Genomic DNA, 14,869 nt, shown 5'->3' on the forward strand with positions numbered 1-14,869 from the left:
ATACGTTTTACGATAGTTTCATATTTGGCTGACTAATTGGAATTATGAAGCGGAAAGGTCATAAACCATGCTTTACTTATTTTAAATCTCGCTAACCCATTCATTACGTGTTTACTATCAGAAATAGCAATCTCATATGCTATATGTAAAGACTAAACACAATATTAAGAATAAATGTCGTAAATAGTATAAATTTAATTATACCAGATTTATTTTTGACCGATTTTATCAATGTTTTTTGTACTTATATATAAAAATTTAATATTAACTATCGAAAAATGCCAATCCCGGGACCAATTCCGGTATCGTCAAGTTTTAATCTCGAAATCCCGGGATCAAACATTTGACTCGGGATTGGGTTCCCCACTTGTGACATTATTAAGAGTTTTTAAGTGTAAATAAAGTTATTCTCTATTGTTGCGCTATGCAAGCTTTAAGTTTATTTTAATCCAAATATATTTTTTTTATATTATAATTTTATTTACATGGTGTATTAATTGTTAACAAATTATTTAATAATTTCTCCAAATAATGTTTTTTTATACAAAGCATAAACATTAAGCTGCTTACCAGTGTATTTTTTTCAATGCCAAATGACCACATGTGCTAAATAAAGCATAAACACAAATCTGCAGGTTTGTGAAATTTTGGTAGTGCAAAAAGGCCGCAAATGTTAAAATAAGGCTCTAAAATCATTATAATGGAAGTTTGATGATTTGTTTTTAAACAAAAAATCGTAATATAATGCAGCATTTTATTTTCAATTAATGCTTGAAAAAACTTCAAAACATCAAATGCGATTTTATCGAAACTGTAAAAATGCAGATGTGGTTGTTTTGAATTCGATGATCGATATATTAAATTACATTGTAGAAAAATGTATGTTATCGACTTTCCAATCAATTTACATACCGTATACATAACAATAATAAATTATTCAACATTTTCAGCAGTTTTCCATATCATTTTTCTCCAATACAATCGATTGTCACTATATTATGCATTTTATTATTTGCAATATTGCTACGTATTGGTTATCTTATTTATCGACTTTACTGTAGTATGAACCAATAGATAAAATAAATACATAACGGATGGAATATCGATTTCAACATTTGGAATAAGTAAGCCTATCACAACAAAATGAAAATATTTTGCAAAGATTACACAAAAATAGCTACAGTAATGAAACTAGGTCACATTGGTAATTGTATTTATAACTTTGGTAATGCGTGACGTGACACATTAATTTGTATATATTTATGAATAAATAGCATGTACATATTATATTGGTTCTATTAGTGTTATATTATGAGTTAACATAATTTAATAAATTCAATTATATCGCCAGTTCATTACAGTGCTTAATCAGAGAAGGTTGTTGGTTCTTTTCCTAACAATGCTAATATGTAAGTACCTAAGTATATTTTAAATTGAAAATAAATGTAAAACTCATTAATATTACAGGGTTATATTTTTTTTATTTCGATTGATAATTATATTAATATAAGTGCTAAAAAAATCGTCACGACCATCAGCCCGGATTTATCCACTGCTAGATGAAAGCCTCTTTAAGCTGATTTTATTCATGTCGTTCCTTGTCTTTTCTTCAAGCTGTGTGTCCAACCAATTTTCATTCGAATTTTTTTATCAAAATTTATTGGATCGTTTATTACGCTACTTTGTTCCCTTTTTAAATATTCAGTTTTTATCATTATGTGTTATGCCTAACATGCACCTCTTCATACCACGGTGTGATAATCTAAGTTCATCATTGTCTGTGGGTTCAGATTAAGCATTTATTAAGGTTGAACACCTAGCTTAAGGGACAATGAGAGATCACGTTTCGATACATTATTTAGATCGCCAAAAGCAATGCCATTAAATAAAGATCCCTATTTGATGAGCCATTCAGTTAAATACGTTTTTTTCGCATTTATTTTAACATTACTTTATTAAACATACACAAGTTTGAAAACACTTCTTAGAAAATAATATATTATAATATAAGAAATTGAAAAAATCTTTTTGAAAAACATGGATAGCGCTTCAGTGAGTAATAAAAGCCTTTAGTCTCTTCAGTGAGTAAAAAAAATAGTTAAAATTTGTCGTAATTAAATATGACTCCTTTAGCGTAGTGGTCTATGTGCGTATGCGCAATACCCGAGAGATGCACGTTCGATTGCTGCGATTCTTACTTTTTTTTCTATCGTTTATAATATATTTTCTTAGAAGTGTTTTCAAAATTATGTAAGTATGTTCAATAATTAGAATGTTACATTCTTAAGTCTTTTGAATTATTCGCTGAATAAAAAAAATAGTTAATTAAAAATTACTTTATTAATTACCTACTAGAGTGCACTCTCATTTGGAAGTCTTCAAATTACTATGTCATCGGCGAATTCCATAATACACGGATATCAAACTAATATTATCGATTAAAAATTAGCAGTAAAATAATATGGAATAATTACAAGATAAAAAGAACTTTTTATATACCACGTTTTTAAATTTTCTGTTGAATCATATAAACTTGACAATTCTATGTATTAATAAATACTTTTTTTTACTTGATAGAAATACTGAATAAATATAGAATACTGAAATGTCATTTTGACATTTCACATTGATTTCCATAGTAACGCACGTATATATTAATAATTTAGTTGCTAGAACCCCCTTAGCAACCAATAATAGTGTTTTACTTTTGACCAGTTAAATGAGATAAGGATACACAAATTTACTTTAAATTTAATTTAAAAAAATAAACTTTTTTTACGTTGACGAATAGAATTTTATTTTATAATTATTTTTAGTGTTTCCCGACTAATAAAAATGACTATTTATCCAATATTGTGAAGGGTCGCATGTTACATTTCTATCACAAAACGGGGTGGGGTGGTGATCACTGCTTCATAATAATATGATGCCGAGTGCCGACAATTCAAGTGGATTTATTTAAAAATACCAAAAATCGCTAAAAAATACACAAAATACCCATTATTTTACACGGAATCCTGAAGTTCCGCGGAATACCATTTGGGGAATACTACAGTACTACACTAACTTCATCAGGCGGCGGGGGGTACCGCGCCACGAGCCTCTAATTTTGATCAATTTACAATGCTTGAGACCACTATAGCGAGAGAATGCCTCATCTGAATGGAGCAATTATCATGTTTATTTGTGCGATAAGAACCAAATTAATTAACATTAAGAAACAATTTCATTTATTCCCACAAAAAATGACTGCACCAAATAAGAAACAAAAATTTTGGTAAAGCTAGTAGTAGTAATTCTGGCAGTCAGTTTCAAAATTGGTGGACCGAAATGTATGGCGTAATTGAAAAAAGTGATTAAGCTACTCGTATTATATGTCTGCTATGTTCTGTGAGTGGTATCTAGAATATCATCATTTTTTTAATAGGATTTTTAAAAACTATTTTTTCCTCATGAAAAAATGCTCGGCACGCCAGAGAGTTGAAAAATAATATTTGGGAAATTTTGGCACACGTACATAAAAAGGTTCGCCAACCCTAGTCTATGCACTCGAATGACATAATCTTATGTATGGACAATAGGTTATAAATTGTGCGTAATTGGCAGTACATTCCCACGGGTGACGGCACAGGCTTGTTATGACAGCTTAAAACATGTTTTAAATAAAAAAAAATCATTGTAAGTATATTCATTTTATGTTAACAAGAATATTATAATCTAATATAAAAACATCTTATAAATTTTAAAATGTGTTTAAAAATTAATAATAAATGGGACATTTCGAAAAGCGGAATCGGCTCAGTGTATTTTTGGTGGTTCTATTAAAGCCGTTATTTCAAATACTAGTAAGTATTTTGGAACAAGTTTCGATACTAAGTATTTTTTTATACTGGTAGTAAGTATACTTCGTCTTCAAAATCTACCAGTTTTCCCACCTCTAGTTTGGAGGTATCCTTGGATCTGAAGCAGGGAGACAAACTAACTCACGTGAATCCATTCATAAGTCCCGTAGTCTACTTCTACACCAGTTTCATTTAATTGATACCTTAATCCAGCGTCGTAATACAGCTTGTAACATAGAAAAAAAATGTGTTCGACTTAAAGCTAGACGGTTTTTTATTGATATACAATTAACATTGAATGAAGTGGATAAAAATATTTTATAATACAGAACTTTCAACATCAAAAGGATATATTATTGGTATATATAGTATAATATATATCGTGATATATAAAATTATTCAAAAATTTTCTTTGTCAGAGCAAACGAGGCACGAAAGTAATGGATTTATAAAGCATGTATTACATAAACAAAGCTAGGTAGACATTAAAAAAGTTTGTAAAAAAAATAAAGCCGAGCGCCTTCATGTTTTTTTTTACTTTTCCACTTACCTACCTACTTACATAAGAGAAATAGCGAAAGCTGCCAGCATAATATGGAAAAATAAATAAATAACACGCCTTTAAAAGCGTAAAAACGAGATTAATCGGGAATGTAAATTTTTTTATATAAAAAATATACTATAACAAATTTAATAAGTTATAAAGTCAACACTTTTTTTTATACAAGTAATATTTTGTGGAGACGTTTTGTTGTTTTTTTCAGTATCGCGCGAAAATTAAGTTTTGACTGAACGATAGTTAAGCATATTGCATTAATATTAATCAACAATGGAAATTTTTTTTTATTTGTTATTAACGTTTTTTTTTATTTCAATCTAATATTTTGATATAAGCACCTAATGATTATTTTTATGTTATATTATTATAAAAAATAGTGTACAAGAAAATTGATCAAGTAAGTATCTATTAATTATGTAAAAAGTGAACAAAAAATGGATATATATTGTGTAACTCCGTCGTGAAGTATCGAATTAATCTATAAAATATTTTTGAAGTGAAACTTCTTTAGGCGCGTTCGGAAAATCAGATCAGAGTGTATTTTTGGGGTGTGACATGTAACACATATTTTATTTTTTCACACAAAAAAACACACTCGAACGGATTCGAACCAACGATTGTTCGGTTATCAGCCGAACGCACAACCATTACGCCACAGAATGATACTGCAATCGTGACGATTATACAGTATAATATTATAGTTTAGAATTGTTCCGTTGCGCATTTGCAATTCCTTACGTAAACAAACTATTAAACGTCATAGTGGCAGTTGTTACTTAAAAATAAAAACAACGATAAATAATTATATCATTTAGTAATATAAGTAAAAGTATATAGAAATAAACCAACGGCGTTCCAATAAGCGGTTTTTTTCAGTGTATAATTTATCAAGATAATTAAGAGCTAGTCGAAGAATCTAGATTATCACAAGTTTTGTTTTTGTTTTGTTACGCCAAAGAAGTATAACTTCTAACGCGCGTACATAAGTACACACCGATTTTTTATGTAAAAAATGAGTCTGAAATATGTTATTAATAAAATAGATTATTAATAAAAACAAAAATACAGTTTATGAATCACTGTCCATCTCCCTGCATAATTTGAATTTTGTGGCTATTTTCCAGCAGTTAAATTATTTATAAGTAGCTACATATACTTATTTTTTTAAAATTAAGACTGAAATTATGTTTGTAAATGTATATAATTCCAAATGTAACTGTCCTCTTTGCAAAACTGGTGAATTCTTTTTTTTTGATAATCATTGACGAAATTGAAATTGATATTTTTCAAAGCGAATGTAATCTTCAGTATCTAATTACGTTATAATTTAAAAAGTCATCTCTGTAGGTATTGTTCCTTCGTCATTGGTGTATATATATATATATATATTATGAATTTTCAGTTTTAAAATCAAAGTTTATTTAGCCTATTTTTGATTTTTGAAATTATTAAAAAAAAACCATAAAATTATAGTATTGTAAAAATGCACGCGCGAACTACCAGTTGCCAACATATAATCTAAATCATCAAGATGTCTTTGAATGAAGTTATTACTATCACAGAGATTTATTGTATGGCGTGTGTTCCCTTGTCCTCCCACTGCCTATCCCATAAATGGGGTTAGGAGAGTAGCTATGAATCGATTCTAGTGATAATACTGTGGAAAAACCTTCCAGTTAGATACGGAGTTTAGTAGACAATGAAAATTGCGATGTTAATTTATATTATTGCCAGCTAAAAGAATACTCTTTTTCAGATACTATACCACGAAGGGTAGCCATGGGCGCAAGCCTTTGGACCCTGGCTGCAGGTCTCCTTGTCCTGGCGACTGCAGCATCAGATCGAGAGCGACTAGAGACAGCACAGCAGATCCTATCAGAAGTTCCGCTAATTGATGGGTAAGATACAATTTCAAATATAATTTTAACATAAGTAAGAAAACTACAGATTAATGGATACTAAAAATAAATTAAAATGGTAGTACACATATGTTTATTTTAATATTGACGTATTGCATATATGCAGAGAATGAAATTATGTATCATTTTCCGCCCCCCCACCCACGATAACCGCACGGCTTAAGCGTCGACCTATAACGTCGTGGGTCCCAGGTTCGAACCCTTGGTCTGGCAAGTACACATATTGTTTTTCAATTTGTGTATGAGGTTGATTATAGGTTGAGCAAGTGGCTAACATCCTTTTCGAAACGATTACGCCTGGGTGTTCACGGGTAAAACATGTTCCATGCTAAAATGTTTCACAAGACATTATTCGGCAACAGTCACAAGTCAATTTTAGGAGCAAATAGATACAACAATCATTCATTTAGTTTAGTAAAGACAATGTTTCATTATAAAAATAGACTACAAATAAATATTATTGAATACTATGAATTATTTATACTTCTACAGACAGAGCAAATACATATAATCATTTATTTTTATAAATCCCATATAGAAATAGATAATATGAATGTAGGTAGGTACTTAGTTAAAAAATATATGAGTCTAAGGTTATTTATTTATTAAGGTTCTTTATTGCATGTCTTTAAATCCTAATTTCGATAGTATTTATTACGATGTACATACCTATATTGATTGACTCGTATATTCTTATGACATATTATACTGAATCAGCCTTTTAATAAAAATGTGGTTACACATTCAATTTTATTTCTTTTTTTATATCTATCTGAGTAAGGATGGTACAACCCTAAAAGCAATTCAGGATAACTTTTTAAGTGTATGCGTAACGTGTACATATATAGCGCTGCTTCAATATAACACCAACGTAGGTAAAATATTTTTGTATTTATGAGTAGTTGTTAATGGCAGTCATACCCACACGGATGTAATAATATAACTTGAATAATCGACAATCTTAAAATTGTGAAAAATGTATTTTAAGTTGATCACTAATATTTTATTTTTCTAATAAGTAAAATAAAATTCTATTCAAAGACCTAATAACCTCAGTAGATTGATTATATTTTCAATTGTTTTATATAACTTTGATACCAGCGGCGAAGGGTGGATGTAGGCTGCTAAGATTCGATATAAGTAGTGCATACTAAACTTTATCACTCATACTTATTTGTTTTCATCGAACTAAGAATACAATTTTTAGATGGTGCTGAATTTTAATTAAACCCTACCTAAACCAAACCACAATAATTTAGTTGTGCTATGGGCGATCCAACAAAAAAGTGCACACTTTTTCAGTCATACTTATTTATTTTAGTTGTATTAAGAATACATATTACAGATGGTCTTGATTGGTTTTATAATTCCTTAAGCCCTGCCTAAACCAAACTATAATCGATAAAAATATTCTTCTATCTATAAAATACTTAAAACTATGTAAGGTTTCATGGCATAATTTTAGATATTTTATAGATAAACGATTTTTTTGACTGTTATTTAATATAGCTTGGATTAGATAGGGTTTAATTGAATTTTGAAAACTAAGAAAAATTATCTACACATTGTAGTCTTAGTTCAATGAAAACAAATGCGTTTTATTGACATTGTTTAGTATGCACTATCTATGTCAGATCTTAACAGCCTACCTCTACCCTTTGCGACTGCTTGATACTCACCTATTAATTTAGGTATTTTTATTGTTGTGTCATTTATTTTTTCAATTGGTGTTTTTAAAATCTGGGTAATATCTGCCATTTTCAGTATCTATTTTGACATTTCATTATTATGAATATATGACATACGATTGGTCATCTTTTTTTTAATTTTAAATAATCATGATTTGGCGAATCTATGTACCTACATTAATTGACGCGTTTTATCCTTCCATATTCTAATATGAATGCTTTAGTTCCAGTACACGTCGAACAAATTGTATTCGAAATATATTACATAATCAATAAAATCATTAATCTATAACAAATTCAAGTTTTAAAGTTTATCTTGGCTATATTTGCAGATTTGGTAATTTATGGAATTGATTGAGTGAATCAAAAATGATACTGAAAATTTTTGATAGGAAAGTCAATAACATTGCAAAGTTTGATATAAACTTTCATATATTATGTAGAATCCGTCTATATTCGATTAAAGAAGGTTTTCTTTAATGTTTTTATTTGTTTAAAATTATTGGTCTATTTTGTAAAACTTACAAACCCTACTTACAAAAGCTTATTGTTATGATGTATCTAATTGTATTTCGACCACTGCAACTTTTATGGTACCATCTTTGGAAAGTCGACGTTCTATATCTGATCAATATTTTATTTTTAAAATTATCAACGGGTTTGTTGACTCGCCAAACTTACTCGAAAGGGTGGGCTTGCATTGTCCATCAAGATTTACGCGAAACCAAACTTTGTACCATGTCAGTCGTAGCGATTCTAATTATGCACAAAACTCTTTTATTCGGCGCTCTTGTTTAAATTATATTTATTTCTCCAAAGTTGATCCTTTTGATAATCCACCTGTTTCATTTAAACGCGCTATCTCCAAAATTTTGTATAAATATATATATATATATATATACTTAGGTATATATATTTTTTTTAAATGTTACTTTTTTGTGCATAATTTAATTATTCATTATTTCACATGTTATTTTCTTACGTAATTTCTTTATGTTTATGTTATTCTTACACTCTTTCTTGTTAGGTTTAACTATATTTTAATTTATACATGGAAACTTCGCTGGTTGCAATAACTTTTCATTATAATATTTTAAATTTTTGTAATCAGTATGTAACTGTTTGTTTCCTAAATAAATAAAATAAAACAATAAAAAAAATGAAATTATTATCGAATATTCTAGTAATCTACTTCAAAAAGTTAACAACATTTTAAGTGTGTATTGGAATGAAATATCACTTGAGCGCAGGAAATATGAATTCATGTCAAAGCAATTGAAAAGGCGAAATACTAAAATGTCGACTTTAATTAATAAGACGGCGAATAAGTCGTTTGTATGTAAAGCTTTACAAGGCTATCAAGAATTAAACAAAACATAAACTTGTCGAAACTTTTACTTGCGACTTAATACTCCATCAGAGCAACCAAGCATTCAAATTAAGTGGAAAATTAGAATCCGTTTTGACTAAAGATTCCTGTCGTTGGTAAATACTGGGCGTATTGAAAAAAAAATCGGTGTGTACGCGCGTTAGAAGTTATACTTCTTTGGCGTAACAAAACAAAAACAGAACTTGTGAAAAACTAGATTCTTCGACTAGCTCATAATTATCTTGTTAAATTACACACTCAAGAAAAAGGACCGCTTATTGGAACGCCGTTGGTTTATTTCTATACACTTTAACTTATATTACTAAATTACATAATTATTTATCGTTGTTTTTATTTTTAAAGTAACAACTGCCACTATGACGTTTAATAGTTTGTTTACGTAAGGAATTGTAAATGGCCGACAATAATAAATTCGCTGCCTAGGCAACGGAACAATTATAAACTATAATATTATACTGTATAATCATCACAATTGCAGTATCATACTGTGGCGTAAAGGTAGTTCGTTCGGCTGATAACCGAACAATCGGTGGTTCGAATCCAATCGAGCGCGTTTTTTTTCGTGTGAAAAAATAAATTTTGTCACACACCAAAAATACACTCTGATCTGATTTTCCAAATGCGCCTGAATAAGTATAACTTCAAAAACGTAAACTTCGTATAATGTGATTGCTTGATACATGGCTTTAAAGTTTTAAATAGAAAAATGCTTATATTTCTGAAAACCTATACTTACTAATCATAATATGTTATATATATTTTTATATAGTTAAATCAGGATACAGATATAAATAAACCATTTTTTCTTTTATTCAACGAATGATTCACTAAAATTTGAAAATGTAACATTCCATATTATATTAAATATATGTACATAACTTGAAAACACCCAAAATACCCACTAGAAAAAATCATATTTAAAAAACCCATTTAAGAGGCTCGTAGCATAATTGGTTAATGCACAGTGGCGCGATACCAGTGGTTATACGCGTTCAAATCCCGTCGAGCATCGTACATTTTTCAAATATGATTTTTTCTAGTGGGTATATGAGATATTTTCAAATTATGTATGTTCAATAAAGATACACTTCCAATTCAAAATAATGATAACTACGTTATGGTCATAGTAAATTTATATTATATAATAGAATATGCGTGTATTAAATCTATCTGTAATTAAGATATATTTATATTTTGATCAGCGTTTTAACTATTTCCATAACGCGAAGTACAAAATATAGTTTTTTTTTTAAATTGTATCCGTTTGTTTCGCTATAACTGCTATTAGGCTTATTTTTAATTACTTTTTAATTCAGTATTTCACTTGAATGAAGTTGTGAGATATCACTAGTATCTAAATTAATAAAGTGGATGTTATAGTTGTTAGAGGAAGCCAAAACCCACCTCTTGTTGTCGACGTCTTCATAATAATATTGATGATGATTAATTAAAACAAGCCGATACTTATATACATATCGAAATTTATCGTGAAATTGTATCTAATATTGATATTTTGATTGAACAGTAAGTATTATACAAATACCTATATTACTATATGCCTGAAGCGTATCGTGTTCAATCAATGTATGATACCGGTGCTCATGTATACATATCGACTTTAGAAAGGAAAAAGGGCGTAATCCACACCAATCAAATTTTATAGGAGGCACAAAAACGTTTTTGTTATAGTTTTCGATCAAAATAAAAATACAAAATAGACATAACGTTGAAATACATGATAATTAATAGTTTAGTTTTTGTATCTCAAATCCAATATTGATTATTGAGTTAATTAAAAAAAGAAACAAATTATGGTTAAGTCGTCTTTCCCACGTCACTTCCTCCCTTTTTTTTTTTTTTTAAATTGCTAGCTAAATTTAGATAATAAATCGACATTTCCATCTTACATTCTTTGAATTAAGTCGTATACAACGTTAAGTATTATGCAAATGCAAGTTACGACCTTTTTCCTTTCTACTATCGATATGAAACATGGAGCTGTATTGTAAGAGCCATCCATATACTGAAACCGTATGCGCCTTAGAACCGTGTGCCATACTAAACTTATGATTTCTGTTCATCGAAATATATTTTCACAAAGTATGTTATAAGCATCTGATCGTATCCGTTTATACCATGCACTTACAAAATTATTGAAAATATATTTTCATGAACATATATTATAAATTTAGTATGGGCACATGGTTCTAAACCGCATACGTTTTCAGTCTATGAATGGCCTCTTAATGACTACAAGTAAAGCAATATAGCAGAAAAGTGCATGGATGATATAGGTAATCTTCTATAAAACGAGTGGATAGTAGCAAATGCCAGTATTTGCGAACTTCTTTTGTTTTTTTTTATATCTTGTATACAATGAATGGATATCAAAATAATGAATTTTGAATTTGAGATGGTTACATATAAAGAAACATATATCGGGAAATACCCCTTACACGAATAATATATTATAATGATGATATTTGACACAGCTTAAAACGTGATTTGCTCATAATCTCTCTTACAGCTGCATATTTATTTGATTGTTTTAACATCAGAGATTAGATTTTTTTTAATAAAAATAAATAAATCAATATTTATCTAAATGAGTTAGACTTCTTAAATTGGCACCAGAATCACTAAGTGGATACGAGTTTACACGCAAAAAATACGCGCCGAAACAGGTGGGTATTTAAATTTAAAAAAAAGCGAAAAGCTTTTAAAAAATGACACATTTAATACGTGAGCGTACGCAGTAAAAAATAATTTTGACAGGGTTCAGCGTTAATGTTGCTATTCTTTGCCATCATAATGATTACCAAAAATAAATTTTTGGCTCTCGGAATTTTCACTGCTATTTTTTATGACCACTTCGCTCGAACACTCAGCGTACATATTTGATGTAATATTAGGTTTGCTTAGTGTCAATTTGACAATGAATAGAAAGCAATAAATTGACATAAATATTTTTTGGTGTCTTTATATATTTTCCACCAACTATCCTATCAATGGTTGTTTGGCGGAAGTAAAGGTTGTTGTTGCGTAGATGTTTGGAGGAGAGTTTATTGGTTGATACAACAATACAATAATAAAGATGTCATCCTGAGATTATAATCGCGTGTAATGATGTACTGGTGAGATCGATGTGATCAAGAAATTGATTATATTAATGAACTATGAGACTTGATTCGAGTAGAGTGATGGTTAACTATGTCGAGTTAAGAACTCGTGACAATAGTAGTGCGTCTCGTGACGGACTCAATGAGTTGAGTGAGGATTCCTGCGCTGTTTCTCCAATTTATACAAATGCAGTACATATATTACAAGAGATATTGTCGCAATTACAAATCATAGCAGACCCTATTGATATAGTTATGATTAAGGAAATACTGAGGAATATTATTATTTGTATTTTTATTATTTTTTCTTTATTAAACACCACAACAGGCCGTGAAGCCTAATAATAGCGTAAAACTCCCAGGATTGGAGGAATTTACGTATTAGATTATGTAAATATATTTTGACCTCACCGGGAATCGAACCCAGAACTCCGGGATGGAAGGCCACTTACGCACTGCACCACTGCTCTATTATTTGCTTTGTTTCGACAACAAAATATACATATTAAAGTGTGTTAGGTACCTACTCATTTAATGCTGAGTGGCATGATTGCTACAGTTGTAACTTCCTCAAAGAAAAATTCTCGGTGACGCACTATTAGTATAGATACTGAAAATGAGATTGTATTATCGCCAAATTATTAATTTAGTGGTGACACTCTCGATATCGGATATATATTTAACTTAATACCTATTTATATACAATAATATAATTTTTGAATTAAATCCATAGCTTATTTCTAGGAATCTTATCAAACCAGAGGTGTTAAATCAAATACCCTGTGTTAATAAGATAACTAATCGAGATATTAATATATTGTTTACGTGTTGATATCACATGTATTTCGTAACCAAATGGATAAAAAACAAAGCCACTGATAACTTTGTCAAATTGCGCCAACTTAAGTTGATAAACATAACGAGTTTAGCCGCTATTCAATGGGAAATAATGATACAATAATTTTCATATACTAAAATCATTTTTAAGAAAGCCATTGTCGAAAAAACTAGCAAAAAATAACTGAAAAAGTCTCCCCCGAACGAATAAGGAAATCTCTTTTCTCAAATACACCATAAATAATAATATGATTGGAGCTCATCGGTCTGCAAAAAATATCATTGTATCTTTCAACGTCCATAGCATTTTTTTTGCGTTGCGCCTGGTAAGGCTATCCTTATACATATATGTATTACATTGTATTATATGTATTTCTTTTGTCATATAAAAAAATACAAGATGTTGGCAGATGGGGTGAATATGATACAACAGTTATCGTGAATATTTTTTGTAAGTTAAGTTGTTTTCAGAGCCAACAGTTCGATGCAATATTATCCTTTATTCTATTATTTTTTATCACTTTATTTCTTATAAACACAAAACCGACATTTATCTTGTATACAATAATTGTGCGTACTATGAAATAGGATTAATAGTTAATATCTTATATTTTTAGTCATTTATTCACAATGTTTAATAATGATATTTATTATTATTATATTAAAACATATCCAGTCTGCTAAATCAAAGCACGGAAGTGATAATTTGAAACTTTCAGTGGAGCAATTTGACATAAGGGGGTGTGTTGGTTCCATCATATATTTTTGCTAGCTACCCTACCAAAAAATAATAATTATAATTCCAGGACAGAATAACACTCTTGCTGACGTACGTTTGGGAAGCTAAATACCGGATTTTAAGCAATCTAATCCTATAAATTACTAATTTTCGCTGAAAATTTCCTATATTAAACCTACTCTTTGAATTGCCAGCCTCGATGTTAAGGTTATGTAAAGTATTTATATTATTATTTTTCACTGTTATTTCTTGATGGAACAACGTAATAGTACTAAGAAAATATAACCAACATGTAATTTTGTTAGTTACTTACATGCTTATTTTATTTTTATAATTGGTTTTGGTCTTTGGGTAAATAAAAAAAACACGGAAATAGTAGGTACATACAATTAAAATAAATACTTAATTAAGGTATTTACGTGTTTGTTATTTCTTAATAGTATTTATGTTATGTAATGTATATTACTGGTGGCGCTTTTTGCAGTGGACTGTAATTTGGAGATTCTGGTTGGTGGATTACGGATTTAGGGGGGAGGTTTACACAGGATGCCGGACACTGGCCTTTTACGCACTGGTAAACGGACGGTTCGGAATGTCACTCTCACAGTTTTATTTTTGTCTTGGGATGAATGATGATTACAAGTTCAGGATGGGTGATAGACGCAACGTTCGCATCAAACCGTATCAGATTTAGCGCAACGAAGGTCAAACAGATGCATTTTGTATGAATCACTCTGTAGTTAACGTGGCCTCATTCGTATCATATCAGATAGAAC

The 14,869-nt window shown here is 29.6% G+C and overlaps 1 protein-coding gene across 1 annotated transcript in view; it reads left to right on the forward strand.

Moving 5' to 3' along the window:
- The first annotated feature begins 6,168 nt into the window (after positions 1-6,168).
- The window catches only part of LOC147079981 (dipeptidase 1-like), a 362,545-nt gene continuing 353,844 nt past the window's right edge, over positions 6,169-14,869 (forward strand). Inside the window, exon 1 of the mRNA XM_085953516.1 lies at positions 6,169-6,299. Within this exon, the coding sequence (XP_085809642.1) occupies positions 6,181-6,299 (119 nt within the window). The 5' untranslated portion in view covers positions 6,169-6,180. The remainder of the gene's footprint in view (positions 6,300-14,869) is intronic.

The sequence above is a fragment of the Rhyacophila brunnea genome, unplaced genomic scaffold, assembly GCF_057557595.1.
Source record: "Rhyacophila brunnea isolate RB1 unplaced genomic scaffold, BYU_Rbru_1.0 scaffold_1, whole genome shotgun sequence".
Lineage (NCBI taxonomy): Eukaryota > Metazoa > Arthropoda > Insecta > Trichoptera > Rhyacophilidae > Rhyacophila > Rhyacophila brunnea.